General features: G+C 31.8%; 3 protein-coding genes and 1 non-coding gene across 4 annotated transcripts; 1 reads left to right on the forward strand and 3 right to left on the reverse strand.

Annotated features, from left to right (window-relative positions):
- Positions 1-4,237: 4,237 nt before the first annotated feature.
- On the reverse strand, positions 4,238-11,352 carry LOC25484640 (transcription factor UNE12). Its single transcript, XM_013613527.3, has 7 exons — positions 10,522-11,352; positions 9,575-9,715; positions 5,827-5,949; positions 5,672-5,737; positions 5,501-5,566; positions 5,286-5,363; positions 4,238-5,035 (listed from the first exon to the last, which is right to left on the reverse strand). Exons 1-7 carry the CDS (start codon positions 10,882-10,884, stop codon positions 4,805-4,807), a joined length of 1,068 nt encoding a protein of 355 aa, XP_013468981.1. The 5' UTR covers positions 10,885-11,352; the 3' UTR covers positions 4,238-4,804.
- A 2,731-nt stretch (positions 11,353-14,083) lies between these two features.
- On the forward strand, positions 14,084-14,156 carry TRNAR-UCU (transfer RNA arginine (anticodon UCU)). Its single transcript has one exon. It is a non-coding gene; the product is annotated as a tRNA-Arg (tRNA).
- Positions 14,157-14,629: 473 nt separating this feature from the next.
- LOC25484642 (sec-independent protein translocase protein TATA, chloroplastic) lies at positions 14,630-15,601 on the reverse strand. The gene is made up of 2 exons (XM_013613529.3): positions 15,174-15,601; positions 14,630-14,961 (listed from the first exon to the last, which is right to left on the reverse strand). Exons 1-2 carry the CDS (start codon positions 15,471-15,473, stop codon positions 14,842-14,844), a joined length of 420 nt encoding a protein of 139 aa, XP_013468983.1. The 5' UTR covers positions 15,474-15,601; the 3' UTR covers positions 14,630-14,841.
- A 1,630-nt stretch (positions 15,602-17,231) lies between these two features.
- Positions 17,232-22,264, reverse strand: LOC25484643 (light-inducible protein CPRF2). Its single transcript, XM_013613530.3, has 6 exons — positions 21,819-22,264; positions 20,150-20,246; positions 19,646-19,865; positions 18,647-18,722; positions 18,413-18,538; positions 17,232-17,838 (listed from the first exon to the last, which is right to left on the reverse strand). Exons 1-6 carry the CDS (start codon positions 22,140-22,142, stop codon positions 17,443-17,445), a joined length of 1,239 nt encoding a protein of 412 aa, XP_013468984.1. The 5' UTR covers positions 22,143-22,264; the 3' UTR covers positions 17,232-17,442.
- Between the last annotated feature and the right edge of the window lie 4,329 nt (positions 22,265-26,593).

The following is a 26,593-nucleotide window of genomic DNA, read 5'->3' on the forward strand; positions in this document are numbered from 1 at the left end:
TTAGTTGATCCATGATCTATTATGTTTTATTTTATTATGTGGTTTATGTTGTTGAATTATGTTGTTAAAATCAATATCTATATGGTCAGTTTATGAACCTGACTTCTACAAGAATATATCTTTTTTTTTTTTCTCTTCGTTGCACAAATTTATTTTTGTTCACACCGAAGGAACACATGAAGAAATACGAAGAGAGAAGTTTTCTGAAGATCTTCATCATGCTTTCAAAAACCTCTCCGTTGAACTTTACACTAAAGATGTTCATTTAAAAAAACAGATAGATAGATAGGTAGAAAATATAGATTTTTATCATGTTGTCAAATATCTCTCCGTTGAACTTTACGCTAAAAATGTTCATTTTTTTTTTAAAAAAAAAAAAAGATAGATAGAAAATATAGATCTTCATCATACTGTCAAATATACCAAGATATACAGGGTGCACGTCAGGCTCAGACTATATAATATGAACTAGTTCATCATAGGTTTTTGTGTGGTCCATATTGCACCGACAGTTTATGTGGTCCACAACGCACAAAATAAGTGTGCTTGGTTCATTTGCTGTAAAACACAACAAAAAAAAAAACTCTGAAAAAACCTTCTGAATGATATGAACATCAAGAGGTTGCTTTAAGTTAGATCTTACTGTCTTGGCAATATAAATATGTCAGTTGGCAAGGCATCATGATCTAACTCAAAACAATCCTCTTGAAACACCTTTTCTTTCATCATTGTGTTGCAGATCTGATTCCGAAGTGGCTCTTATGAACTTGATCTAGTTGACCTTTCGAACTAAATATGTTAGTTGGCAGACCAACTGGATCAAGTACAAAATTACATCTTCGAACACCTTCCCAGAAGATTCATCACTTCTGTTATTATGTTGTTTTAAGTTGTTTAATTATTTTGTACCTTTTTTTAAAAAAATCCTATGTCATTCGCCATTAAAACCTACCAAAAATCAAACTTAAACACAATCTGGTGCTATTCGGATTGTAAAATCTAAATTTTTTTTATAGAGTTTCGGATTGTAAAATCCGAAACATCCCAGACTAGGTGGATTGTGGCGTTTCACCCAATGTTTGGACGGTTTGTGGTGTGTTTAATGCATTTTTGGTCGGTTGGACCATGGAAAACGTTTTCTTTGACAATAGTTATGGTCTAGGAGTCTTTATGATGTCATGGTCACTGTTGACCGTTCATAGAATCTTTGCAATTGTTTTTGCAGTTTATGCGAGGATTCTACAACGATCAACACATACCTTTGACATCAAATACAACAGAAAAAATGTAGTTCGTTTAATTTCGGATTCCAAAATCCAAAAATACCAAACAATCTGGTTCGAATTTTAGAATCCAAATATAGGGTATTTTCGGAAAGTTTATAGGGCGCGCGAGAAGAACATAAGGTGGGAAAAGTAAATCCGTCTTTTTTCTTATATTAATAGGTCTTTAGTAGCTGGCCCTATAGCCTTCTTTGCGGACTTGGGCTGGGACATAGACTTGGCTGAATTGCTGTTGACCAAATTTCAACCTTCTTTACATTTCTAGTTTATGAATCTGCTATCATGTCTTTATCTATTTTTTGACAAATAATTTTTGTCAGTTTACTTGATTATGTCTTAATTCATTTTAGTCAGAATTGAAGAATTGTAGTTAATTCATCCAACAATCAATGAAAGTGAACCTCTAGCAAATTTACAAGTAGGGAAAAAAAGTATTTGTAGTTCTTTGCCCCAAAGAAACAAAGGTATTCATAATTCTTCAAAGTAATTTGTGAATGTTGTTTTGACGCTACAAAAATCCCCACAAACACTTGCTCAATAAACCATTTAATCCTCGTTCATCAAACATTAGAGAACTCTTAGAGCAATAATCAAGTTTCCCTTACAATCCAACAACACTCTACTCCTTTGTTTCACACACCTTTACCTGATTAGAGTCACTTTTAGTCAAGACCAATCACCTGAGAAATATCTCAATGAGTCATCCCTCAGGCCCAGCCAGCATTTCAGCTCTATTTGGTTCTAAATATAGAAGAGGAGGTGAGAATTTGTTTCCATTTCTAAATAGTCCAATGGTAAAATTCACACGTATAAAGCGATGGGAAATGAAGGATTGCAAGTTCGTGTCTCAATATATCAAATGTTTCTACAACCGATCATCTCTTATATACTTGTGGAACAAAGATGAAAGCTATTTTAATAGAGAAAAAGTGTAAAACTATATTTTTCATCTTTGTATGGTCACATTTTATGAGATGATATTAAGTTTAAAGTTTATTCGTACCAAATGTCATCACTTTTGGAGGTGACCTAAACTTGACTCTTGAGTGATTTTAATCCTTCCCTTATTCCCCTCCAACCACACAGACCCGTAAGTCCTAATGGATTGAAAAGGCCTAGCGATGCAGTTTTATTTTATTGTCCGCTTATTTTCTATTCATATGTAATTAATTCTTGATATATATATATATATTTAAAGATGGAATTTTTACTTTTGAGATGTGCTATATAGCACGACATAGTAATAGCGGAAATCATGTGAATACAAAACAACATGGGAGAGAGAAATTTAATTTGTTAAAGAAAATAGAAGCATCAATCGGCGTTGAATGCTTCTTGGCACGACAATTTTACATGCATGGCAATGCACGAATCATTCAACGCCAATTGATGCTATCCATGAAAGAATGATAGCTAATTTACCCCAACCAATACATATTAGCCACATAAGCATATATTCATGAACTATCTTGACCCCACAAATAAATTGCTCATTTTCAATTGTTGGTGGATAAATTACCCACAATTCTTCAAAGGTAATTTAAAAAAACCTTAACAAAATTGATGCTTCTATTTCCTTTAACAAATTAAATTTCTCTCTCTCATGTTTTGTTTTGTATTCTCATGATTTCCGATATTACTATCTAGTGTGCTTTCGTGTCGTGCTATACATTACATCTCTTTATTAAAAATAGTAGATCAAGAAAATAAAAACTTGAAAGAGTGAATCTTTTGTGGTTTGTGTTGTATTTCAAAAGTATGAAGTGCCATATGACTCACTACTCAGACTCTGAAAGGGTTTATAGATAGAATTAGAGTTGTTCAAAACCAAACCAATTCAATATAAAAACTGCAAACTGAACCAATCCAAATCGAAACCATAAAAAACTGCATTTCATTTGGATGTGTTCGGATCACTTTTTTCCTCAATCGCATGGTTTGGTTTGGTTTGCAGTTTTCTTTTTACCAACCAAACCAAACCAAACCAAACTGCAACATAAGAAGAACACTAATTAAATCTATGTCACCTAGACAAATACTCAAAGAAACTTAATGGAAACTTTTATAAATGACATATTTTTTCTCTTGTTAAGTTTCTTCTTTACTTTTTATTTCAAAATGGTATTTATGTGCTACTTGAACTTTTAGAGAATAATAAAATCTTAGTCTTTTACATTTCTTACATAATAGAATTACGTTTTGTCCACGTTTTTAATTTGGTTTATGTTGTTTGGTGGAAATGAAATTGTAATGTGGAATGAATTAAAAACATTGTCGAAAACATTGTTGAAAATATGTCTTGTTTTACCTTTTTAACTTGATTTTAATGTTGGAAGCAAAAAATTGTATTGTCTCGAAAAAAACCGCACCAACCGATCCAAACCAAACCGCATTAGTTTGGTTTGGTTTGGATTGGATTTTATTTTAAAAGTCAACCAAACCGCATGCTTTTTTACCTTGCGGTTCGGATGACATTTAGCCTCCAATTGTTTTTCTTTTTTGAAATACTATTTTGAACATTTTTTCTTTTTATTTTTACCAAGCACAAAAATGAGCTTGAATTATTCATGACTCTAATCCCAATTTTGATGCTTATTAACCAATTCAACCGTTTCCACATTCCACAATATCACTACTATCTGATGTTATGGATATCAGACAAATTTTAGACATGAAAAGAGGGGTTTCTATTCTGTCATCAAGCATAAACTTTATATAAATAGTGTTGGTAAGAAGATAAGTACTACTTTAATTTTTGTTAGTAAATTAACAAAGTGTCATTTTCAACTTTCTCAACTAGACACTGGTTCAGTTATCTCTCACCTAATTTCGTGGTGGAATTCACTTTGCTTTAGAAGCAAACAAAACTCTACAAGTTTAGGGTTATTTAAAAACACACTAGCTTTTCCAATTATCAGATGCTTCCAAACAGCTTTTCAATGTAAACAACGATATTTTAAGTCAACTTGCATTAAAATTTCTCCAAATACATGATACATTACAAGCTTATATCCTTTCCTTTTAAATGTCCCCACTTTCCACTGACTCAAAAAACAAAAAGCTTAGAAAAAGAGCGCTTCCACTAACGATAAAATATTTTGGTAATACACCACCAACCCCACCATAGATATTTGGAGGAAAAAAATTCAATAGGGTCATTGAAAATATTTGATTTTTCACCATGACAATGACATACTGGGCTCCTCTAATTTCACTTATTATTAGCAATGACAACTACTCCTAGTTTGACAAAACTTGAAAAAATAAATATATGTTTGGTATCACGGCGGATATGACAGAATCACGGAGACTCACCGTGATTTTTTAAAAGTTATACAAATTTGCAAAATCACGGTGGATCACCGTATTTCTCACATAACCACCGTGATACCAACATATACTACTATTAAAATATAAGTAAAATAATTAACCTTATGAAAAAGTAGGGAGAAATATTGGAGCAAATTTATGTCAAGTTTGTGGTGAGACATTTTTTTTTGTTAGCTACTAGGAGTAACATTCTATGTGTGGTTGTTTGATTCAGGCTTGATGATTGTTGATGAGTCTGATTGAGGCATACGAAAAATTGCTGATGCTAGAGATATAGGCATTATGCAAAGTGCCTTGGATTGAAGAAGTTGCATAGCTGCACCAACATCTTCTTCCATAAGTTTGGCAACTTGTTGTTCTGTTCCATCGTTCGACCACTTCGCCCAGGCTTGCTGGTTGGTTCCACCTTCTATGTCCTCCCCCTGCATGCAGATCATATAGAGTTGTGTCAGAACCTATTAAACATTTTGCCCACTATACTGACACATAAACACCGATAATAATTTAAGAAAATAAGTGTTTGAATATAACAATGTGTTGGTATTGTGTCCGTATCCGACACCAAACGTGTTGGACAACGAATACGCCTACAATATGATTAAAAGAATATGAAGTAAAAATGGAAGTGACATTTTCAAATTAAATGGTTCAGGTATTTGTTTGAATTATCACCTCCACTGCAGAAACGGGAACATCAGCTACAAGCTGAGCAACTGCACCAGCTCCACCAAGTCTACTCATGCTCAAGACCTGTTTCAACATATGAGTCAAACTAAATGGCATGTAAAAGAAGATAGGTAATTTTTTTTACTTACTTCAGATAGTAGCTACAAAGAATTAAGCAGGTTAAAAAAAATAAAATTGGGGGCTAAATGTATACATCATACCTTAACTTGGAGCCTAAGGAACTTCACATAATCAACAATTTCATCAAGCATCGCCGCTTTGTCAGTCTACAACCACAGTTTTATAATATTTAACACAAATGCAAATTATATATAGGCAAATGAATCAAGAGAAAATTGATCATACTATAACAACATTGGAAAACCACCAACCTTGTTGATGCTGGGAACTAATTCCTGTAATGCCTTCATTCTTTCAGCGATTCTTTCACGACGCAGCTACATCACGTGCAAATTAATGAGAAATATGCAAGCTAAGCATTGCATTTAATAGACTTTATAATTGTTAACATAAAAGTGTAGCTTACCCGCTCAGCAATGCTGTGGGGGTCTGTGGCTTGGCCTCTTCTTGCTCGCACTCGAGGACGGATGCCAGGTGGTTGTGGCATGGCAGTAACTGACGCTGGATTTGGTTGCTGGCTCTGAAAGTGCTGCAATATTAATGCAATGGGATTACTAAGTAAGAAGTGGCTTCACAAATTCATAGCTAATCAAAATTATTATCATCGTGAAAAACTACAATCTTATTTTATTTACTACAAAAAACTATTATGAAATTGGGTACTAAAAGAAAGAATGAAACACATTATATGACTAGGACAAATAAAAAGTAGTTTTGAAAATAAACGAATCTTGATAAATCCCATTCATACATGTAACCTTTAGAAATATTTTTGTTTTAAGCAAGATTAAAAGTGGTATTGTATCATTCTGATTCGGTGACATTCCAACTATGTTGGCATCCCAAAAAAACATTAATCATTTACAGCATCTTCAAAAGTATTATTATTCAATAAGAAAAAAGAAAACAAAGGTGAGGGCATAAACCAAATCCATCAAAACAAAGCTATCGGGAACGATTTTCTAAAAAGGAGTATTTTTTTCTTTGAAAAATATTAGGCAATGTGCAATTTGTACCTTGCAGCATTAAGTTATTTCAATGATTTATATTATAATATGGTGCCAAATACTTGTATGGAACTTGTGGTCTTCTATACTCATCCTTTTTGACAGAAATGTGTACTTTTAAACTATACTATTTAAATAAAAAATTGACTTAATGAGTTTTTTTTTTACAAGTAATTTATATTTCTTAATCACTATCCTACAATTAGAGTATTGAATTTGGTAAAACCCCGGAAAAAGAAAAAAGAAAACTTCAGCATTTGTTTTTCTTTGACAAGATTATATTTTTGTTGAAATCCTTGACAAGAGCTTAAGATGGAGGTCCCCTCAAAAAAAAAAAAAAAAAAAAACTTAAAAGATGGAGGAATCATCACCGACAATTATTATGATTAAGCGTCAAAATAAAAAGATATAAAATGTTGCACGCTTGCAAAATGTCAAGCCCTAACAAATAAAGGATGGTCCCATTCGGTACGAGGCTATTAGAAATGAGTTACCTTTTGGCCAATGCCTATAATTCTAGGCATACTTTATGAATTAAAATGTGCAAATAAAACAAAAGAAAACGCGTTGGCGTAAAGGAAAATTCGCTATATCATTTATTAATATCACACACTAAAGTGGTAGGTGGTACCAGTCATGAGGTAGTACTCATTAATCACTCATTGCAAAACTTCAAAACAAACAAAAAAAATTTAAAAATTATAGGACTCATTAACATTATAAATTTGATCTCACATTTGATGTCGTTTATATTTTGTTATATTTTTTAAATGAGTGAGGATCCGTTGATACCATGTGTAAGTCTAACAACCTACACCAAATCTTAGCCATTAAATTAAACTAATCCAACGACTTATATTTGACAAATTAAAAGGAATCAAAAGTGAGACACATGCAATTCCCTCTCCTCCTTCTTCTTTCATAGTTTCCCAAATTTGCAGCAGAAATTTTGATCCATTCCTTCTTCTCCTCTAACCGTAATTTTATTTTTTTTGGGTTGAAATCATTCTTTCCAAAGTGCTCGTTTTAGATCTTCCATTAGACACAAACAAATCGGCTAGAGATTTTGATGCATATATTTAGACTAAATTCATGTCAATTTGTGGTTTATTTACCCGTTAATGAATGAGATGGAATAAGACAATCAAGCTGTAAATATCACTTCCTCTGATCCAATCTCTTTCTTGGTCTATTTCAAAATTGAGATTGTTTGCCACCAGCGCTTTAAGTAAATTTAGGGCTAATCTTCCTAGAAATATTAATTCATACAATAAACAACAACAAAAAAGAAAAACAACAAACGATGCATAAAAAAACCATAATTAATTTGATAGGATTTCAATGTTTTGGATCAGAAGTTATACGTTTGTTTTTGGCACTTGGAGTTTGGAGGGCCGAAAGGATTGCTCAAGAAAGAGGAAACATTGAAAAGCATCTCACAGTAATTGTAGCATCTATAATTTGAACCATTAGATTAATTAGATCTAATGGTTGAGTTTCGACTTACACCTGGTGTCAACGGATCCTGCCTCTTTTTAAATATACATAAGTTGTGTATGTAAAATTGATGTTCAAATATATAGTACAACTGATAAATAAAGTTTGTTTTGTCCCATAAGTGTAGCTCAGTTGGTAGCTATCAGAGATAATTTGTGCAGTGGTTGGGGTTCAAATTCCGAATTCTCCACTTCTTCACACATAATGTGTGTGACTCTAGCCACTAAGTCTACTTGACCAAAAAAAAATGTTTGTTTTTTCTTAAATATTTATTTTTTGATTAAATTACTTGTATTTTGTAAGTGATACCCTTAATTGTCTATTATTTTAGAACACCAATTTCATTTTACAATAAATAACTAAGAATATTATAAGTTTAAGATTTTTTTTTTTTGTTTGAAGGATGGTAGAACTAAGAATATTATTAGTAAAAGAATAATTAATGTAACTTAGATTTTTGAAAATGACATAAATTGTACGATTTTTTTAACTAACACTTCAAAAGGAATTGGGGGAGTAACAATGTACCACGCTATGCTGCTAAAAGTCTAAAACATATTGAACAATCTTCTATTGAAAATATAAACAACATAAAGAACTAAATATAAAACAAAATCTAGTAATTTTTTAAACATGAATCGAGGAAAGAGGAGAAAAAGCCAGTGATTCTGCAAATGCAAATACTGCCCTTGAAGAATTGAAATTAATACAATGGGCATCCACAAGTAGAAAGGCTAAAGGAGCCTAATACTGATATTTCACCTCGAGGAAAAAGAAAAAGGAAGGAAAAGCATTGTATTATATAAACATCCTTTTATTATTAAATATTAGGATCCCTAGCTTATGTATATTTTTATTTATAAAATGAATGAATGAACGGCCATGGATGAAGCACTTAAATATTAATCATCAAGAGGCATCTTCTCTTTATGCTTTGTAAAGGAGCTAAACTTTAAGGTAAATATATCATAATATTTTTGTCTTTATGTAGGTTTAGGTTTGAGTGGGTTACGGACGGAAGTGACTCATTGGCGTATGGTTTAATTATTATATCAAGATATATATTATTATTAAGATGAGAAGGTAAGCTACTAATACTCTTCTTTGGCACTCCCTTCCCTTTTTTGGCACTCCCTTCCCTTTTGACATTATCTTTATCATCTTTATAAAAGAAAGTATAATAGATAGATGATTGAAAAATGAGGGACAATATGGTCATTCAAAGATGAAGATTTAGCGTCTGTTTGGTACGGTGTTTGATGGAAATCACGACAAAAAATTACGTTAGCGAAGAAGTTAGTATTTGGAGCTTCTAAAAATCACGACAAAAACGCATCAGGAAGCATGCAAACGTGCTTTTGTGTATTGCAAACGGGAAATCAAACAAACACCACTTGTATACCATTAAGGTACCAATGTTATATAACATTGATTAATAAGAGTGTGCCACATATCAATGTTATTTTATAAGTGTTTTATTTTATATATGTTTTTTAAAGTGTGTGCCACATGGCACATCTTAATTGGCTAATGTTATATAACATAATGGTACACAGGTGCTATCCGAAATCAAACACACGCTTATATGATTTATAAGAATAAAATATTAATATTTGTCACAAAAAAAAAAAGAATAAATATTAATAATACCTGTTGGTGTTGATGGTGAAGGTGGAGTTGGGGTTGAGGAGGTGGAGATTGGAGCATGGGGCGTACAGGTTGAGCATGAGTAGGAGTATGCAATTGTCCAAACGTTGAAAACAAACCCCTCATCTGCATCGAATCCCTATCCTGCAAGAGACAAACCATATAACTTCAAATTACATAAATCCATAAATAACAATACTCTCTTTTCTATTCACATTGAGAGATATAATTTTCTTTTTGCTTAAACTCGATATAGTTTAAACACTCACACACATTGTACACCATTCAATAATTTGTGCTAGACTTTGCTTATTAAAAAGTTTGTAAAAAACTCAATACTTAATAATATCTATTTTATATAAAGTAACTCTTGATATATATAGTTTTTTTTTCTAAATTGAAAATGAAAAAAATTATTAAATGACACTTAGATAAGTTGATACAATATACATATTAAAAAAATGAGATCAAACAAATTATATTTAAACAAGCATTATACAATAAAATGTAATAGAAAAGTGGAGAGACATGAACACCTAATAACAATAACCAAAACCAAATGTTTTGGCATAACTTCTTGTCTTACATAAACTGCATGCATATACTCTGACATCCCACCCAGCACTATTAACTAATCACTTAACCCCCAAGATATGATTCAAGATTAATTATATTTATTTGTAAAAAAAAAAAAAGTAACTTTTTTTAATAAATATACAATAGCTAAGATATACTATGTGACATTAATAATATGATTAATTTTTATTTTTATTTAAGAAGAATAATCTACGAAGCAGAGACACTTTTTGGATCCGACATCAACACATATAATTATACTAAATTATATGATTTTCTTAAATTATTAGTTGTATCGGTATGCCCGTGTTTATATCTGTGTTTCATAGAGAATAATATGATTAATTAAATAATAAAAGAGAATGAAAACATACAGTGATTCCCGGGGTAGAAGAAGGTGAAGAAGAAGTGATATTGTTGTTGTTGTTATGATTATTGATATCATGTAGACGAAGATGATGATGGTTGTTGTTGTTGTTATTGGTAATATTTCCTTCAACATCAACAACGTTATCAACAAACCGTGTTCCATCTTGATGCTGCCTGAGAAACCCATGATGATTTTGCTCCAAATTCAACCCTAATGGCATTATTCCTCCTCCTCCTCCTCTCAAAGAACCACCATGAGGTGTGGACCCTAATTGCAACACTCCTCCATATCCAACTCCGTTCTCAGGCACTGCTAAGATCTGCTCAAAGAAATCATCACCTAATCCTTCTGAACAATTACCAGCCATGTCTAAGATTCTTTTCTTTTTTCAGCTAGGTTATTAGTTTTGTGTAGTGGTAGTGTAACCTTTTTCAATACTGCAGCATTTGTTCTATTGTCAAGTGTGAAAATGGAAAACACAAAAAGCAGGAAACAAGGAGAGATGTTTTCCTTACGTGGTGTGTGTGAAACCCTAGGACCTGAAAATGGAATAGAATTTAAGGGTATGCTTCCCAAGAATGTCTTGTTTTGTTTTGTAGCTTAATTAGAAGATTGATTATGGAAGAAATCAATAAACTAAAACAAGTGAGTGAGAAAGAAGAAGGAGAGAAGAGAAAGAGAAGAGAGTGGTGGTGTAAGCTTTTTCAGCTTTTTGTTCTTATGGAGTTCTGAGAAAATGGTGAGTGCGCTATGGTTTTAAAAAGACTAAAAACGACGTGAGAGAAAGATGAGAAGACCCGCAAAACTAAAGAAATACAAGTACTATAAAGCAAGATATTATAGAGAAGAACAAAACGGCAAAACTATTTTGGGTTGAGAAAACGTTTCGGTTTTTGATACGTGCACGAACACGCTCTCTTTAATTTCTTTTCTTAAATGAGTACTAGTAGTAAAGAAATATTGTAATGATAATTACAAAATTTAGCATTATTGCAAATTAAGATATTATCATTGTTGTTGTAATTAGAGTGCCCTTCGTACTCGTGAATTTAGTTCAATTCGTAAATTTAGGGTTTAACTTCCGACCATCAACAATAAAAATAGGAATGCACTTCCGTTTCTTTTTACTATTGTTATGTTATAAAGTCTCACGATAATTTTTGTCAAAAAAAAGTCTCACAGTAATCTTTTCTTTTACCGACACATTTGTACTATTGAGGTGTAACTGACTATCTATTTTGTGATTTTTGTCTATCCACAACACTCTAATTTGAAATCTATTGTTGAGAGTTAGGTGATGAAGGAATTAAGAATTAGATATACATTTAGAAATTGTGTTATTTCTCATTTTATAAGTTGGTTTTGTTGGTTTGAGTTTGACATATATAATTCAAATTCTACTATCTAATGTCAAAGTTTATCTAAGATCATCAGGACGCCTATTATTAACATGGGCATACTCCAGATGATCGATCATGACACGATCCACATTTATTTGATCATACTCCATATTATGATCAATCATGAGCATGACATAATGTGTTAAAAGTTTCAAATTTGATAAGATAAAATTTGAATATGTGCGTATATAAGAGGAGATAAATGTCACCTTACATGTCATTTTATAAGATTGAATTAAGATCAATCCAAATTTAAATATCTATCATTGATCACATAAGAGCATCTATAATAAAGATCTCCATCTTGTTTTAGGGAATAAAGTTCTCCATCTTAGATGGTGATTAAATGGATCTTTTATCGACACTTTATTTTGTAAAGTTATGTTAGACTCACTTCATATTTAACATTGACCACTTAAAAGCATCCACAATAATGTTATTTAGACCATCTCCAATAGAAGAGGCTTAGCTCATTAAGCCTTAGTATCCAATAGGTACTCCCACTAGGGAGAAAATATAAATGGTGTTTACAGAGCAAGAGAGCTCAACTAAAGTAATCTCTCTTCTAGGAACCTACAATTTGTTAATGTTAAAATATCAAAATGCAATGATATAAAATTTTCTTTTACTGACAATATGATATAGAGTTAGTGATAATTGATAAAGTTACTAATAAGACTCATTTAAAAAAAATTTAAGACGTGCTTGGTTGGTACGATTAAGTGTTATTATTGAAAATTATAAATGAGTGATTTATACAAATAGACCCATTAAATATTCAAAGTGGATGTCATTTAAATGAATCTTGTATGTACAAGTCACTTATTTCAATATATGTTTATAGGATGACTATATGGTTATTTTCTCTAGTTTTTTATTTTTTTATTTTCTCTAGTTATCAATGACACGTATCAATGATTTATAAGTATTTAGATTATTTTTTAAACAAAGCTAGCTTTTCTATGTCACAAAGTTTTCCTTTTTACCAAAGATGGGACAAAAGTTTAAGTATAACTTTATTTACTTTTTTATTTTGAGATAAAAGTTAAGTACTTAGATCTTATATGGTTAGTAATCTTTAATCGATTCAAAAATATACTATATAAAAATTATTTATGAAATGAAAGTGGTATACAGCACATCATACTTTATAAGAAACTAGGTCCAGTGTATCATTGTTAAAACATATTAATAAACCATTCATACATAAGTCAATGATGAATCATTAAGTTGTAGGTAATTGCTTTCTACATGCTTTAATATTATAGTTTGTCGTGCCAGCATATGTATTGTTTGTTCTTTTCTTTTGATATTTCCTAAGAGACGTGGTCTAGAAATCATATATATACTTCCTGAAAAAATTAGTGAGGATAATATATTATTTTTTTGGTAAATTAAAATATTATTTTATAAATATATTCTAATGAAATATTTTCTGTTGTTTATTAGTGACTATTCTTTGTCGAAAAATTTATTCTATAAACAAGATAAATTATGTCCTTACAAACAAATTTTCTTTACTTTATATATAAGAGTTAGGGTTAAATCATGTAACACTTACCTTAGGTGATTGGGTTCCCTATCATAACACAATAAGTTTGTACTGTTCTTATGTACTATACATTTTTTTCTATATTGTTTCCCATAAACTAAAGTAGTTGATTTTTTCTAGTTGCATCCCAAAAGATGTAACTAAAAATTCACGGGGCGTAACTAGGAGAAAAAGAAAATCAAAGTAGTTTGATTAATAAATAAATTCAAATATATTTTTATCCCAATTATTAACTCCTCATTAATATTTGACAAAAGTAGTGATAATAGGGAGAATACTATGTAAGTGGAGAATTACCAATCTAAAAAGATAAGCTAATTTTGTTGCTCATCATCACTAACAAGGATGACATAATTTTATGCTAATTGTTGTGTATTTGATTGCATTTTATATTGTATTTTTCACATTTTGATGAATGAAATGATATAACTTTGTTATTGTTCCTTAAAAAAAAAAAAAAAAGTTATATCAATTTTAAATCACTTAAATCAGTTGTATTTTCAGCAATGGAAATGACTAATTTAAACGAGGCACACACTCTTTTGGGAAATGGTGTAGTACGCCTTATGCATTATCTAACTATATAATGTTTTAACAAAATGCTTAACAATAAAGCGCCCATGGCCTAATGGATAAGGCGCTTGACTTCTAATCAAGCGATTGTGGGTTCGAGTCCCACTGGGCGTGCTTTTTTATTTGGTTTTTTTTTCTAAATTACCAAGTTTTTTTCTAAATTACCTTTGAAGAATGGTGAGTAATTTACCCACCAATCAATGAAAATGAGCAATTTACTGGTGGGGTCAAGATAGTTCATGGATACCACTTAAAAATGTGCTTATGTGGCTAATGTGTATTGGTTCGGATAAATTACCCACCATTCTTCTTTCATAGGTACCCTAGTTGTCACCTTTTTATTTTGCTAATAAAAAACATTATCAAGAAAAAAAAAGTCTTATTTTGAAACATTTTCTTATGTTGTATGATTACGTTGACCAGTTTAAAAGGATGCAAATTACAATCTTAATTTTTAATCATTACCGTTGGTCTAATCCACTAAATCATCTTCCACTATTTTAAGTGATGAAGATAACTAAGGTCGTTAAATTAAAACTCAAAATAATCAACTACTATTCTTTTAGAGGAAAAAATCAACAACTTGCTTCAAAGAAAAAAGCTTCGAATTGCTTTAGGTAAACTTCCTCAATTATTCTTTAACTACCCATGTTCCTTGTAACAAAAAAAGGTACCTAAACTACCACAAAGAAGAAAAATAAAAGACTTTCTATATCTTAATATATAGAATAGCTCTTGTTTTAAATGCATAACACCATGGTACAATTTTATTAAGAATATATCTACTTAGAATTTAATCTCATACACTATCCTTTGTACTAGAAACCTTGTTATCTTGATCCTCTTGGTCATTCGTAACAGAAATTTCTTCAGTAGAATTAGGCTCCTTTTTTAACTCGGTCTCAAACTCCTTTGCTGCCTACAAAGGTTTCAAAACAAACAATAAAGATTTGCTTCAACTGAATTATTAAAAACTCATTCAAATAGGCATATTCAAGCACAAGGTGTGTAACTAGGTTGCAGATAGATATACAAGTTACAAAATTTAATGCGATTATTTTAAAAAATATGATCAGCTAAATAGATAAGAAATTGTAAATGTAACTTATCCTAAGAATGAGAAAATGGAACCTGTTGGAAGCTTTTGACGGTTTTGCCGATGCTGCGACCAACTTCAGGCAATTTCTTGGGACCGAAAACAAGAGCAGCAACTCCGGCAATAACAACAAGCTCGGGCACGCCTAATCCAAAGAAGGCGTTGCAAGTAAAACGCTTTGTGCTTCTGGTTCTGGTTCTGGCTTTCTTCAAGAGAAGTGATGTAGTGTTAGAATTGGAAGCTGAGAAGGATAAGTTGGAATAGGATGAAGAGATTGGAAGCCTAGTCCTAGGGAGAATCGAAGAAGAAGAAGAAAGGGAAAGTGTTGTCTCCATTTTTGGTTTGATTCTATTTGCTTGTTTCTGCTAAATGAGTGGATAACAATTATCAATGCCGATGGGAAACACGATTAGTTTGCGGATTGGGTGGGACTGTGTCTAGAGTTTTCAATGGCTCACCCAATATTTTTATGATTACGTACAACATATTTTTGACAACTAGGATATTTTTCAATTTTATTTGTTGAGTCCAATTTATTTTCCTAAACATAAACATGGAATGCATGTCCTAAAACGCCCCATTCTTTTGAATTGATGAATGATAGAGTTTAGGTTTAAAAAAATGTGTTTAATTAGTATATAACCTAACCCACCTAGGTTGTCACAATGACGTTATCGTATGATCTTGAGTGTCAATTTTGATAGTCTAGTACGATCCTCTTTATTTATAATTTTTTTACATTTGTTGTAATTTGGAGAGAGATAAACAAAAAAAAAAATAATGATGGTGGGATCCACAATTTTTTTTTTGTCTATCTCTCTCCAAATTGCAACAAATGAAAAAAGTTATAAATGGAGAGGATCTTTACTCGTCTAGTACATGTGGAGTTTTATTTTGACTTTAAATTAAACCATCGCAAATAGACGGTGTATTGAACCCCCTCGATTTAATCGATCATTGGACCAAATACCAAGTTTTCAAAAAAATTGTGTATAATGTGCAAATAATTGTGTATATATTTTAGAAATTAATATAATAAAGTGGTATAAAAGTAAGATAATACTTGACTATATGCATAAAAATTAACACATACATTATTTCCCAAAATCGTTCCTTAAAAAAAAACATTTTCCAAAACTAAATTGGTTTAGGTTTTATTTAAGGCTTAAATATGATAATATTAATCCCTGTAATTTTGGTTAGTTTTGAATTTCCTGTAAAAAAAAATTTGTTTGAAAAAGGTCCCTGACCCCACTAAAACGTTGAAGTGGCATGGTTATTGCCACGTGGCATGCCACATAATATTAAATTTTTAAAAATAATTTTAAAATTCTAAAAATTGTTTTTAAAATTTAAAAATATAAAAAAAAAAATTAAAATCTGAAAAAAGTTTAAAATTTTTTTTATCATATAATTTTCAAAAAAAAAATTATTTAAAATTATAAAATCTGAAATTTCTGAAAAAAAATGAAATGATTTTTTTTTTAAAATATGAAGAAAAAAATATAATTTTCAAATTAATAAAAATTAATGGTCGAAAATTTAATTTTAACGGTTTTTTTTTATTTTTTTTAATGATTTTTGAATTTATTTTCATATTTTTTTAATTTAAAAAAATAATTTTTAAAACTTTAAAAATAATTTTAATTTTTTAATTACGTGGACTGCCACGTCAACGCCATGTGGCAGAAGTTGCACAGTCAGCAACTGCCACGTGGCAAAACCCATGCCATATCATCAAAAATGTGGGGCCAGGGACCTTTTTCAAACAAAAAAGAATTTATAGAGATGTAATTCAAAGTTTTTTTTTTACAGGACGAAATTCAAAACTGATCCAAATCACATGGACTAATATCATATTTAAGCCTTTATTTAATATAAAACGTATTAAGGGTAATGAATAAAATGTCTTGTTATTTAGAAAGAATGAAAAAAAACTGCATATTTTACTTCACCTTCAAATCAAACAAGACTCGTTTCCTAGAATTTTTTCAAACTAGTAAAACAAAATCAACTATTTTCCAGTAGTATCTTTACGTTATTTTCCATCCCTTTCAATAAAATTCTTCCCCTCCCCTCGCATGAACCAAACATTTTGAGGGAATAAGTTCATAGATTTTTAACGTATAAGAGGGTAAAGTGCATTCCCCAAACGAAGATATGGGGTGCACTGATTGAATACAGCACCATGTGCCTCATTAAATTGATTTGCAATGTAGTTCACAAGAATAAGATTTTTACTTGTAATAATAACTACCAGACAAGAATAACTTCTTGACTAAAGCGACCACAAGATATGGCAATTTACTGCTCTCCATTAGAAGGAGGTCCACAAGAATCGACACCACCACCACGAATCCGCTTCTGAAGATGTTCCAAGCTAGCCACCCGGTGCAACGGAGGAGCTGTTTGACCCATCTTGTTCCCACCTACAACTGCTGCATTGTTTGGCTGCACATTTTCAATTGAAGAAATTTCTCCCAACCCATTGCTGACTCTCATATCATGACACGGCATAGGATTAATAGATGTTGGTTGATAGAAATGATGATGTGGATCGTCTTGCACAGGAACAGCTGCATCAGCTAAATTGTCTGAGGGGCTTCCATCAAATGCTGGCATTGACGACATATCAGGCATGACATGAAACAATGGGTTCAATCCAGTAACTCTTTTCACAGTCTCTTCAGCCATCTTTACCTAAAAGAAAGAATAACATGGATCCAAACCAGAAACATGTCAGATATTTGTTATCAAAGATCAATGCTACTTTCATTTTAAGCTCTATTTGGCAAGGTCAAATCGTTAGCTTATAGCATACAAGTTCGTATCATCAAAATTGAGCGGTTTGGCAATGATATTCTCTCACAAGCTGATAGCAGTTTTTGAAATGCTACTTGAAAGTGTATTTTTCTTGACGCAACATCAAATAGTGTTTGAACTTACATCTTAATTGAAAAAAATAATTGAAGACATTTTTTTTGCCATTTCATATTAATTAGTTAGTTCAGCCGATAATTTTACTAAACACTTCAAGCTCAATATGCTAGCTTATCCTGTATCAACTAGCTTATCTGCTATAAGCTATCAAGTAGCTTATTCATCATCCGCTACATTTTACCTAACAGAGCCTTAATATAGTTTCTCTTCTCAGCGAGTCTTAGTCTAGTTTCTCTTTTCTGTAAGCCAAACCTAAGGAACTTGTTTAGAAAGAGCAAAAATATTTGCCACAGTTTTTAACCAAGCAATGTAAATACATGAAGCAGGGCTTTACCTTTGCTCTTAACGTTTCAACATCAGCTTTCAGTACTCTGTTGTCAACAGCAGAATCAGTGTACTTTTGGTTCACATCAGTAAGACGCTTTACCAAGGTAGAATTTTCACCTCTTAATTGTGAAACCTAAAGTATAATATAAGACAAAAAAAACATGAAAATCTAAATAGTAGAAAAACTGACCAACAGAAACATTGAAGAGAATAATCCAGATATAAAATAAAATAAACAAACCTGTGTTTCCAACTCAGTTAAATGAGCCTGCTTTCTTCTTCTTGAGCGTCTGGCTGACTCTCTATTGGAAAGCATCCTGAAAAATAGATGTCATTAGACATTGAACTAACCAAGGTAGAATGAGTCCTCAAGTCGAACAAATGAGTGTTTCACAATAACAAAGTAAAAAAGGGATTCTGATTTGTGAAAAAAATTAGGTAAGACAAGCTTTGGTAGCTTACAAATATAATTTTTGGATAAAACTTGGGTGCATTTCCTTAGGTGTTTTTGGTACGGTTCTTAACTAAACTATCCATGATTTCCTCAAATACATAATTTTCTCAAAGTTTGTTATAACAGATAAAAAGTGGACTATAGTTAAGCACCTAAGGAAACGCATCGAAGTTTTATCCATAATTTTTTTCAACTTGCAGTATAAATTATCAGATGCATAGCCACTTTAAGTGTAATGAAACATTCTAACTTCAAGAGGGTTCTGTTCACATCTTAGTTTGAAATATTCTCAATCGCGGATAGCAGGAAATAAAAGGTTGTTAAAATCCCGCTGCACAATAGGAGCTATATCCGCTATTTGACTACATTTTGTACTAATAATTAGTGTATCGTGAAACAATAGTAGTTTCTATAAATTCCGCTACATCCAGCAGTATAGCACCGCTATAGCTGCTATTTAACAACAATGAGTTTGAGAGAATAAGAAAAAGGGTTCTAGCAGGAGCTCAAAGTGAAAAAAGATGCAACCAAATCAACAGTATGCGCATAATTTGTGAAAAAGAAAAATAAGATATTGACACAGATTGGATGCAATTTTTTAAGCATGCCTGTCACTTGGTTCATTTAGCAGGAGCGAGGAAATCATACTCAGTAAAACAGACTTCTAAATCACTCTGGAGCAAAATATATGATTTTCTAAATTGCAATTATATCCTCAATGTATATACGAGAAAAAGCATTTAAAATGAAAAAAAAAAATCAGTAAATACTGAGAGAAATAGTTACCTCCTTACTCGTTTTACGTCAGTAGGGTCTGTGCTGTCAATCATATATGTCTCTCCCTCGGCTTCGTCATCATCAGACTGTTCTCTTGATGATCCACTTGTTGATGGCCTAATTGCAACAATGGTTTTTTTCTGCACATGTGGTATGGAAGGGACCGCAGGTGGTACCTTGGCATCCTTATCTTGTAATATAGGTGGATCGTTTCCAGAAGGACCAGATCCTGCATAGATAGATATATTTGACACAACTCAACAAGGGTAATTCACATTAAGAGAGAGAAACAAAAACCTAAAGCATCTCAATAAATTACTTAACAGGTTATTAAAAGAAAACAAACGGTTTTTGATTAAAACAAAATTGTGAACATATATTTCAGCATTCATCCACCTCTAAATTACTCATGGGGCCAATATTGTCATTAAACTTTTTTTCCATAGATCTGATCAACTTTCCTGATTTAATCTTTCGGTTTTCATATATGCATAAACATTTATTGATTCAAACCTTCAGAAATGGGCTGAGATCCAACTTGAGTAGCATTAGAGGACTGTGGTCCATTCTCAGGAAAAGTGGCTAGGTCTTGAGATTTAGTCAAAGATCCCTATTGCAATGAGTAAGAAACAAAAATTACATACGCGCACAAAACTCAATGTGAAAAGATCAGCAAAATCGAAGATGGATAACTCAATTTTCAAACCATATAAAGGTAATAAATCATGCAAAACTACAAAGTCAATGCAATTGCTCAAAATGAAAGAGTAGGATTGAGATGCACAATTGCAGATGACCAAAAGTAAATGCAAGGCGGACGATATGCAAACTAACCATAGTTATCAATGTGGAAATGCGGCGCGGCGCGGCCAAACCAAAAATTGGCGCGGAGCAAGCACTATTTTAGCGACGCGGACACTAATACTAAAAAAAATTATTTATTAACCAAGGACTGAGAAAATATGAAAAAAAATATATTTAGTATTAATATAAATCAAAAATATATTTAGTGCCAATATCATTGTGTATTTACTTATTTTAAATTGATAGATTTAATTTTATATAACAAAACATCAAAAAAAAATTAAAAAAAGAATAGTTTCACGACCGGGTTTCAAAGTTTCTATACGAAAAAAAAATGAAAAAAGAAAATGGCAACAAATAACGCAAGACCCAATATTTATATCTGGGCCTAGCCCAATACATACGGTACTATGAAAGAGGCTAGGTAACAATATAACCCTAGTTTCTCATAAGTCAAAGCCACCACATTACTGCTGTTCTTCTTCATCTGTCGTTTCTCTCCTTCTCCGCCATTACCTCTCCTTATGTTGTTCTTCTTCACAGTTCTTCTCTCACTTCTTCTTTTCCTCTTTGAAGAGGGAGAGAAAAAATTGTGAAACAAATAAATTTTCCAGAGAAAATGGTTGAAGTGGCCACTCCGACCTATTTCACACCCGCTCCATCCGCTTTCACAAAATCATCCGCACCAACTGTGCCGCTCTGACATGGCTGGGTGTGGTGGCCTCACATTTGCCGCACCGCAAAAGCAGCTGCTACAACAGCTTTTGATGACAGAGAAACTAACAAAGTCGACAATTATTTATTCTAAAAGAACGTTGTATGGAAGCCATCAAAGACCTTTCATTTGGATAAGACAGTCAATCCTAATTTCGGCACAGCTATTAGTTATTCGTTGAAATAACGTGCTATCAAATTTTAATTGAATTTCAAAAAGCTAACAAATTCCAATTAGGAGCAAGAGTTACACATCAATATGATATATATCCTGTCTTCAAACTTCTATGATTTTGAAGTAAAAGAGGGCCAATTCACTATAAGGTTACCCTTTGCACTAAAAACACAAAAGCATGCATTTTTGTTCCATGAATTTAGGTTAAGAACATAACAAGAAAAAAGAGACTTTTCCAGTTATTTTCCCAGCTATAATCGATTCTAATTTCTAATAGAAGCTCCAATCATCTAAATTTAAAACAACAGACAAAGGAAACTAACAATATCCAGAAAGTTATCATAACCCATGATGCAAAAATAACAAAAAATTGAATTTTTCACAACACCAATATACCAAATACATGAACAAAACAGATACAAATACAAATCAAAATGATTGGAATGATTTCACATTGTAATAACAAAAAGGGGGTTAAAGCAAAAATACCCTGGTCATGGCAACGGCAGCACAGGCGAGATTCAGCTTACTCTTCAGAAAAGCCCGATATTCATCGGAATCCACGGCCACCGGAGGTGGTCCATTGGGCAAAACGGCACCGTCTTTTGCTGCAGCATCGGCAAAACCGGTGTTATCAGCAACAGACGAAGAAGAAGGAGAAGGTGAGGCAGCTTCTTGCAAAAAGCGTTGGAACGCCCATTCGGAAGCGCTGCGACTCATCTTGGAGGATTCATCGCCGGCGCTGCCGGAGACATGAATCTGCGGTGACCATAGATGGTCGGGGATTTCGTCCACTGAGAATACCCTATCCATGTTGTTTGTTGGAATGGATCAACTGATGGATTGATCGAATGTGTGTGTGATGATAATGGTGGAAATGAGACAGACGTGAGGGTATATCGGTCAAAAAACAATCACTCTAACATTGAATCTTTTTTTCCCTTTATTTTAGGATCATCGCGCTAAAACATTGTATAAGGAATCCATAAATAAATGTAATAATTATTACACCGGTTATGTTTTAGTCTTTTAACTTCATTAGAGAATTGCTTGTTTGAACTCATCTTCTGGATGTAAGATACTTCTATAATTTTTTATCATATGAGTTGTACTCGGGTATTATTAGGAATATTATTATGTATATGTATGTCATCAAATTTTTAGTTTCCTATTAATTATCTCCATCACTTGAAGAAATGTTGTTGTAGTGGGAGGAGGAGTTAGTTCTTGAATGTTCTTCGTTGTTTAATAATCTTTTTGTGCAGGATAATTTAGTTAACAAATGAAAATGAAGGATTTTTATTTTTATTTTTTTTTTAAGAAATCAAAATGGAATATATAGATATAACAACAGTGTTGCTCCATGCACAAGGTGTGCAAAGAAACTCCACTGACAAGGTTACAGAGTCAAAGTCCTACAAGAGATCCAACAAACAAAAAATAAAAAAAAAATCAACGGACACCCATACAAGGCAGCGGGTATCTCCACCAATCATGATAACAATAATGAAAAGAAGCTTGATTAGCTTTAAGCCACAGAAAAGATAATAGCTTGACTTTCTCTAAAAGAACCAATGATGAAGACACCGTCTCTTGGAAAATACGATTGTTTCTTTCCTTCCAGATTACCCAGACACAAGCAAACCATATAACCTTGAAGAACGAATGAGTAACTCTCAGCATCCCTGCCATGTAGGAAACCTGAATGAAATGATCGCGAAGCTGACAGGGAGGGACTATCGACAACCCTATCCAATTCCAGACAAGAAACCACAGTGTATAAGCCAAATCACATACAATAAAAAGGTGCGTAGCTGTTTCAAAATCTCCACACCCAGTTACACAAAACAAATCGTTAGCATGAATAATCTGACGCCGAAAAAGATTGTCTTTGGTTGGCAGTCGATTACGTAAGAGACGCCACACGAACACAGACACTTTTAAAGGAATATGCCTATGCCAAACATCATCTACAAGGCTTCTATCCACCTGCTCCTCTGGAGATGTGAGAAAACGGTAAGAATCTCGCACCGAATAACCATGCATCGGATCTAAAAGCCAACTCCAAGAGTCTTTAACATCAACCTGCAAAACAATGTTATGAAGCAACTCGGAACACTCCCTCACACTTTCCTCCAGGGTCATGTTAATTTGCGTCCAAAAGGCATATGTTAAGGAATCTAAAATGAACAACTATGCATTGGAAAACACGATAATTTAATTTTTAAGAAGTTGATTGTACGACTTTCAATACTTATATTTCTATAATAAGTTCTTTAACATGTGCCCGTAAAAGCACAAGTTAACATTTGCTTAAAAAGAAATCTCCTTTGTTTGATTTTGCTTTGAATGGTGTATTTCTTTGTGTGAACATTGTTGAACAATAGACTTCCCGCGAAGGGATAATCTAGTGTATTATGAACTTTGTTTTTGGGCGCACACTTTTGTGTTGTGGGGTTTAGACTAAATGAACGTTTAAACATTTATTTGTGGAATGTTCGATATTTGGTGATGTGTGGGGTTTGGCGTTGATGGTGGACATAAGATTTATTATGCCAAACAATATTATGGTCATGTGGCATCGAGAAAAATTATCAAGGTCTTTGTTTGTATCGTAAGGTGTATTAAGAAAAACTACATTGGTCTAAATGGTTTGTGCTTGGGTAATCTAAAAATAGTTTGTGTTAGGGTGTGTAATAAGTAATAACAAACTCAAAGCCGCCACTAGTCTTTTGTTTAAACAATAATAAGTTGTATATTTAAAAAAGGAGAATGTTAAACAGTATTTTTTAGGCATTGGTTAAATAACTAAAACAAGTAACTTTTTAATATAAAAAAATGATATACTATTATTTAATTAAAAATCAAAACTTATATTTTTTTACATAAATTTTTTATTTATAGATTATTTAACTATTGCCCTAAGACCACTGTAAAAAAAAAATTACAAAGGGAAGAAAGCGTTGAATTGAAAAAGTTAAGTTAGAAAATAGATTTGGGTAATGAAAAGAAACGGGGGAAAAGTTGAGACCATAATGGTGGTTAAAGGGCCTAAAAGATCAAACAAGCATATGATGACAAATGATTTGCAATTTGGCATTGATCATTATTATAGAATGTTAAATAACAATAAGAATCTTGATTAGAAACAACTTGTTTCTAACAAGGATGACTCTTAAAGGAACGAAAGGAAGAGGAATAAGGTGGCTCCATTCCATAGCCCAATTGGATTTAGAGGGCTCCACGGTCACTAGCTTTTCCCTTCAAAACAAACTTCAACTTTGATTCTCTTGAAAGCTTCTTTTTGATCTTTATTAATGGCTGCTACTTTTTACAATGTGTAACTAATGACGACAAAATCACTCACAATTTTTATATCACTTTGATATAGAGAAATGTTAACGAATATCTTCAATGCTTTCGGAACATTAATTAAGGAATCAAATACAATAATATTTCTATTAAAAATTGTGTAATCAAAGTATCAAAAGTTTAAAAGGTATTATTTTTAAATTAAAATTTTCTCTTTTGATTTCTTTAACTAGTATCTCAGAACAATGGTTAACACAACCCTTATTTACATATATCACTATTTAGTATGGTAAAAATATTGCAATTGTTAGGCCGAATGGTGACATAAATTCAAACCCTAACTTTTTTAGTTATATGTGTAAATTTTCAATCGCTATTTTAATTTTATCTATTTACACGCGCAAGAAAAAAGAATCCATGGATTATAAATGTGAACCTGTCTTTGAATGATTTTATCCTATCAAGAAGTTTTTGGGTGGAATTTTTTGTGACTTTTTATTTAGGGATTTGATGTTGTTGTTGGGGATAAACAAAAGTTGAGTTTTTTCTTTTTAAGATTTGAATTTTTTATGAAAACATGTTAATCGTTGATTTATTTGACATGTTATGTAAAAAGGATGACCGTTTCCAATGTCAACATTTAAAAACAAAAAAGGATCGAAATGAAAGGGAAAAAAATACAAAGGAATGAAACATTACGTTGAGAGATCACATGATTTTTGAGTGATTATAAATTTGTGTCTTGCACTAATACTTTTTTACAACAAACTTAGATTGGTATTTTTTTTTTGTTTATCAATATTATTAATGCGATGTATCCATTGACTTTGCTGATAACTTCATGAAAAAAATGCTTGACCATTTTTAATGGGATTTCCTATTTCAACAAGTTCCCCATCCACGAAGCTCAAACAGGAGAACTTATTTAAGAGATGTAATATTGTTTCACTTGGACCAATGCAGGGATGGTGCGCGCGCACACAAGTATTTTACAAAACAACACTAATATTGGGATACTTATAATTTTTCTAACACTCATTAAATATCTCTTTTTTTTTCTATCTATATATCCATCTATCACCTACTTCACACATCTATCATATCATCCACTTTATCTATATCTCTTATGGTGTTGAATGGTTACGAGTGTAGAAAAGTATTTTTCCTTTACAAAAACCAGGAGCTGGTAAATTAGTTAAATGGTTTAGGTGTGACATTGACTAACAAATTTTTTTAAAAAAATATTTATCATTGAAAGGAGATACATAATTGAGGGGTGACTTTTTTGTTTATTTTTATCCTTCGTTTAAATTATTTTATTATTTTTATAATATTAATTGAAATATTAATTAAAATATAATTAAATCTCATTAAAATACGAACAACTCCGCTACAATAAAACGATATTGAACACTCTAAAACGATTTCATTTTAATCTTATTTTCTAAAAAATGTATGATCGTTATATATGTCAAAAATTAGTCAAAACTAATATCTATACAATTAAACGTGATGGAAAAACGGATAGTGTCGGTCTTTCCACTAATAAATATTAAAGGTTGAATTAAAAAAAAAATAAACAAAGTAATTTTTTAAATAAATTGACATATCAATAGTAAGTTTGATTTTTCACCAATAAAAAAAAGAGATTAACTTTCATGCATCGTTAGTGTAAAAAGTTTGAGACCGTTAATAAATTGCTATCATTACGTGTAAATTAAAAATTAGTTATAATTAAAGTTAAATGTTTTCAAATGATTATGGTAGAGTGATTTTCAGTCTATTTTATTTCTTTCTTCAATCTAACATCTCCCCTATTGAATATATTTTTAATTGTTTCTTTTGGAGGGGGAGTGAGGAAGTTAGAAAAATTTATTGGATAAACTGGGATACTATTTGTTCTAATAAAGCGAAAGGAGGGTTGGGGGTTCAGATGATTATGAAATTTAATC

This window comes from Medicago truncatula, chromosome 1, assembly GCF_003473485.1.
Source record: "Medicago truncatula cultivar Jemalong A17 chromosome 1, MtrunA17r5.0-ANR, whole genome shotgun sequence".
Taxonomy (NCBI): domain Eukaryota; kingdom Viridiplantae; phylum Streptophyta; class Magnoliopsida; order Fabales; family Fabaceae; genus Medicago; species Medicago truncatula.

Coding starts and splice junctions, on each gene's coding strand:
- LOC25484640 (XM_013613527.3), bottom strand. CDS start 10,884: ATGGCTGGTAATTGTTCAGAAGGATTAGGTGATGATTTCTTTGAGCAG. Junction 5,738..5,826: donor CCCACAGCATTGCTGAGCGG/GTAAGCTACACT, acceptor CACGTGATGTAG/CTGCGTCGTGAAAGAATCGC. Junction 5,036..5,285: donor TTCCCGTTTCTGCAGTGGAG/GTGATAATTCAA, acceptor ATCTGCATGCAG/GGGGAGGACATAGAAGGTGG.
- LOC25484643 (XM_013613530.3), bottom strand. CDS start 22,142: ATGGATAGGGTATTCTCAGTGGACGAAATCCCCGACCATCTATGGTCA. Junction 19,866..20,149: donor ATCTCAGCCCATTTCTGAAG/GTTTGAATCAAT, acceptor CTATCTATGCAG/GATCTGGTCCTTCTGGAAAC. Junction 17,839..18,412: donor TTGAAACGTTAAGAGCAAAG/GTAAAGCCCTGC, acceptor TCTTTCTTTTAG/GTAAAGATGGCTGAAGAGAC.
- LOC25484642 (XM_013613529.3), bottom strand. CDS start 15,473: ATGGAGACAACACTTTCCCTTTCTTCTTCTTCTTCGATTCTCCCTAGG. Junction 14,962..15,173: donor CCGTCAAAAGCTTCCAACAG/GTTCCATTTTCT, acceptor AAACCTTTGTAG/GCAGCAAAGGAGTTTGAGAC.